Source organism: Salvelinus sp. IW2-2015, linkage group LG4q.1:29 (genome assembly GCF_002910315.2).
Source record: "Salvelinus sp. IW2-2015 linkage group LG4q.1:29, ASM291031v2, whole genome shotgun sequence".
Taxonomy (NCBI): domain Eukaryota; kingdom Metazoa; phylum Chordata; class Actinopteri; order Salmoniformes; family Salmonidae; genus Salvelinus; species Salvelinus sp. IW2-2015.
This window is the reverse complement of record NC_036842.1, coordinates 20,538,797-20,543,493: the sequence shown is the minus strand read 5'-3', so window position 1 is coordinate 20,543,493 and position 4,697 is coordinate 20,538,797. Positions and strand designations below refer to the sequence as shown.

General features: G+C 49.5%; 1 protein-coding gene across 1 annotated transcript in view; it reads left to right on the top strand.

Moving 5' to 3' along the window:
- Positions 1–4,697, top strand: part of LOC111961615 (mediator of RNA polymerase II transcription subunit 13-like) — a 106,973-nt gene that overhangs the window by 41,929 nt on the left and 60,347 nt on the right. The window contains 2 exon segments of the mRNA XM_023984017.2: positions 2,870–2,954; positions 3,576–3,659. Of these exon segments, the coding sequence (XP_023839785.2) occupies positions 2,870–2,954; positions 3,576–3,659 (169 nt within the window).

The following is a 4,697-nucleotide window of genomic DNA, read 5'->3' as shown; positions in this document are numbered from 1 at the left end:
GTGTGTGTGTGTGTGTGTGTACAAGAGGGAAATAGTCACACCTTGTGTTAAGGGCTTGATAAGGTGCAGCTCCAGCTCCTCGGTGATAACAATGTAAACAATAGCTGTAATGACTTTCACATGTTGTTGCTGCTGGGAAGCGGTAAGTGGAATTCCAGATTTGTCTGTTACATGTTGTAATCTTGGGATAGCATAAGTTGATACCTACACTCTGAGGAGTGGCATTCTGTTGTTGTCAGTGCTTTAAACTACACCAGTCAGAGAGACATAAGCAATGAGGTGATCATATCAGTTCAGCTTTCTTTCTCCTGGCTCCCAGAGGTAGGGAGCTCATTGTGTGGCTGTGGCTGGATTTGGCTGAGAGTGGGGGTCATGTCAAGCTTCCCCCCAGGCAGGGTGACTCCAACCTGGGTGAAAAGGGGTTGAGAAACCTGGGCGTGTTCCGTGGTGGTGGTGGGTCGAGTAGAGTGAGAGAGAAGCGAAGACAAGGGGGAAAGGAGGGAGGGGGGGAAGTGGTGGGATAGATAGATGAAGACGACTGGCAGTGGATTGGCAGTGTAGAAAAGGGATTTGAGAGAGAAAGGGGTGAGCTAATGAGCTGGATTTGCTGGAGACTTGGCATTCCGCTCATGGAGCACTCTTCCCTGTAGAATAGCTGGCTGGAACTGAGCTTCCTGTCTGAGCCCTGGAGCGGGAATGAACGAGGGAGGGAGGAGGGGAGGGAGAGAGGGGGAGGAAAGGGGGGTGGGGTGTTGGAAGGCAATAGAACAGAGGAAGAAGGAGCGGGTGGGAGGAGGGAGGCAGGTAGGGAGGGAGAGGGTGGGCAGCGGGCGGTGGTGGAATTGAATGCCGAGGAGCTGTGTTCTCACAGCCAGTGTTGCCATGGTTACCGGGGAATTCTGGCAAGTAGGGAAATTTCATTCACGTCAGTGTGAGGAAAGGGAGGGAAATATCAACAAAGCAAGAAAGAGAAAGATGGAAAAAAAGAAATACACAACTGAAATTGAAAAAAAATCAACCTCTGTGGGTCCTCCACCCCTCCCCTGGGCTCTGCCTCCCTCCCTCCCTCTGTGGGTCCTCCACCCCTCCCCTGGGCTCTGCCTCCCTCCCTCTGTGGGTCCTCCACCCCTCCCCTGGGCTCTGTCGCCTCGCCGCCCTCCTTCTGGTGGGTCTCCACCCCTTCCCCTGGGCTCTGTCGCCTCCCTCCCTCCTCACTGCTGTGGAGTCCTGCCACCCCTCCCTCGGCTCTGTTCGCCTCCCTCCCTCCCTGCCCGCTGTGGATCCTCTACCCCTCACCTGGCTCTGTCGCCTCCCTCCCTCCCCCCTCCTTCTGTGTGCGCACCCGGTGCTTTTGTTTGCCGCCACCCTGTAAGTAAACACAACACCCACTCACATAAAGCTTCCTATCCCTCCCAATCGTCCTCCAGTATGTGGTAGAAACAATGAACACTAGAGCTATCAGTAGCTGCTCTTCTTCTGGGAAGAAGGAATGAGGAGAGCCAGTAGTGGTAGGAATCAGATCCATCACTACCCCACACAGGTCATCTGAGCTGGCTGCTGACATGGCAGGAACTGGAACTAAGCGCCTGTCGACCTGACTGACTCTTCTTGTTTGCTGCTGGGCTGTCAGGACTGGCTTCTGCCACGTGGTGCCGCCCCGCCCCTGTCTTCTCCTCTCCTTGTCTCTCCTCTCCTGACTCCCGTGCGTCCACAGAGACACGACAAAACACGACACAAACACACAGACACGCTGCTCTCTCCCAGTCGCTGACTAAATGGGCTGACAGAGACCTGGACAGCTGTACAAAGGCACACGTGAGCACGCACACACAACCACACAACACACACACACACACACACACACACACACACACACACACACACACACACACACATCACACACACCACACACACACACACACACACACACACACACACACACACACAGGTACAGTGCACACAGGGCGCATGCCATCAGTAGAGGCTGCTGAAGCAGGACGGCTCATAATAATGGCTGAAACGTGGTTTCCATGTGGTTGATACTACTCCATTGACTTCATTCCAGCCATTTATTATGAGCCGGTCCTTCCTTAGCAAGCCTCCTCTTGATGCACTCACATAATGTTAACATGCATGCTTGCAGTGGTACTTGTAGTTTCACCACACGTTCCTCACAGTAGTCGTCATAGTTGATTCCACGGTGCCCCACAGTGGTTTCACCCACAGTTCCTCACAGTGGTCCTTTAGTTTCTTCCACAGTGCCCCACAGTGGTTTCACCCACAGTTCCCTCACAGTGGTCCTTGTATTTTCTTCCACAGTGCCTCACAGTGGTCCTTTTAGTTTCTTGCCACAGTTCGCCCACAGTGGTCCTTGGTTGTTTCTTCACAGCTCCTCACAGTGGTCCTGTGTATTTTCTTCCACAGTTCCTCACAGTGTCCTTGTAGTTTCTTCCACAGTGCCCCACAGTGGTCCTTGTTGTTTCTTCCACAGTTTCCCTCACAGTGCGTCCGGTTGTGAGTTTCTTCCACAGTTCCTCACAGTGGTCCTTGTAGTTTCTTCCACAGTGCCTCACAGTGGTCCTTGTAGTTTCTTCCACAGTGTCCCACAGTGGTTTAACGTGTATGGAAGATAATGGTTAATGGCTTCTGATGAGTCAGTCTGTGGATGGATGTACATGTAGATACTTGTCTGTGGGTAACGTTCATCTATAGTCTTAGAAGCTTATTGTGCTGTTGGCATGCATTGCAGTGTCCTGTGTGTCTTTGTGTACTGTGTACTGTGTACTGTGTACTGTGTTTGAGTGTATGAACTGTGTTGATCTCACTGTAACCATCAGTTGCTAACCCATCTTCTCTTCCTGTGTTCCAGTGGCTGAGGAGGGACAATGGGAGTGTGGGCTGTCATACGAATGCCGGACCCTCCTGTTCAAGGCCATTCACAACCTGCTGGAGAGGTACAGTACAAGTCATTTCCAATGAGCTGCTTGGAAAACGACTTGTGTCATATAGTCTGGATGTAAAGTATCACATAAAGTAAGCTGAATATTCCCAGTCTAGTTATAGGCTATTTCTGCTCATATAACCATTTCTACTCAGCAAATAATTCTGGCAAAAATACCAAACCACCAATGGTTAAAAGACTTCAAGTGATAATCACATTATAACCTGGACTGAATCAATGACTCCAATAAAGATTTCCCATCTGCTAAATGAACCAGGATATATTTGTTCTCAATTAAGTTAAACATCAATGATCATCATAAGGGGCCAGCTGAATGAACCTTCTTATTACCTTGAGTCTACCTCCTCCTCTCTTCCAACTCTATACCGCTGCACTATATTGCATTGTCATGAAGCCTTCAATAGAACATGTATCTCAAGGAACTGTGTAACTCCATTGATGTGAGTGTTGATATATGAAAATAAATGTATTATATTCTCTATTCTTCCCCGATTGGGTATATGTGTGACAATCTCTATGTAAAATGTCTGTGTCTATGTGCATGTATGTTTGTGTGTTTATGATCCTTTACCTGTGTGTGTGATATAGTTGTTTAATGTCTCCTATCCCCCAGGTGTTTGTTGGACAAGGACTTTGTACGGATCGGGAAGTGGTTCGTCAAGCCATACGAGTTGGAGGAGAAGCCTCTGGTCACCAGGTGAGCTAACCATCCTTCTCAATCCCACACACAACCTCCTCACAGCATCCCCGCCACGTTGTTCTGACACGGTGATAACTAGCGTGATGTTAAGGGAGCGTTGGGGAGCTCTGGGGGAGTGTGACAGACAGGCGGTGTAATGGTTGCCGTGCGGCGGCTGCTCCCACCCTGTCTGGGATGTGGTGACACCTCTGGCTGCCTCTTTGCACCTGGCTGTGAGCCCCTCGGATCATGTCACCACGCTCGCAGGTGGGAACGACTCGCTCTGTGAGACAGACGACTAGTCCGAAGTGTGTGTGTGTGACAGTGCGAGTGCTGGTCTGCCAGGCTGCCCGGACGTGAGACTATTGAGAGCAGGGTAGTGAACGGTGGCGAGGTGTGAGAGCTGAGCAGAGGAGGGGCTTGGGGCTGTGTGTGTGTGTGTGTGTGCGTGTCAGAGACTGACAGAGAACAAGAGCACAGGAGAGGGGCGTGGTTGTTGTAGGGCATTTCCATGTAAAAGGAACCCATGAGCACCAACATGTGAAGTTCAGTTATTAGTAAGACATCAAAACACAATAATAACGTTTGGAGAGTAGAGTACAGTAGAGTAGAGTACAGTAGTGTAGAGTACAGTAGAGTACAGTAGAGTAGAGTACAGTAGAGTACAGTAGAGTACAGTACAGCAGAGTACAGTAGAGTACAGTACAGTAGAGTACAGTAGAGTACAGTACAGTAGAGTAGAGTACAGTAGAGTACAGTAGAGTACAGTACAGTACAGTAGAGCACAGTAGAGTAGAGTACAGTACAGTAGAGTACAGTAGAGTAGAGTACAGTAGAGTACAGTAGAGTAGGGTACATGAGTAAGTACAGGTAGAGTAGAGTACAGTAGAGTTAGAGTAACAGTACGAGTACAGTACAGTAGAGTACAGTAGAGTACAGTACAATAGAGTACAGTACAGGTGAGTACAGTACACGTACAGCAGAGTACAGTATAGTAGAGTAAGTACAGTACAGCAGACTACAGAACAGTAGAGTACAGTAAGAGTACAGTACACG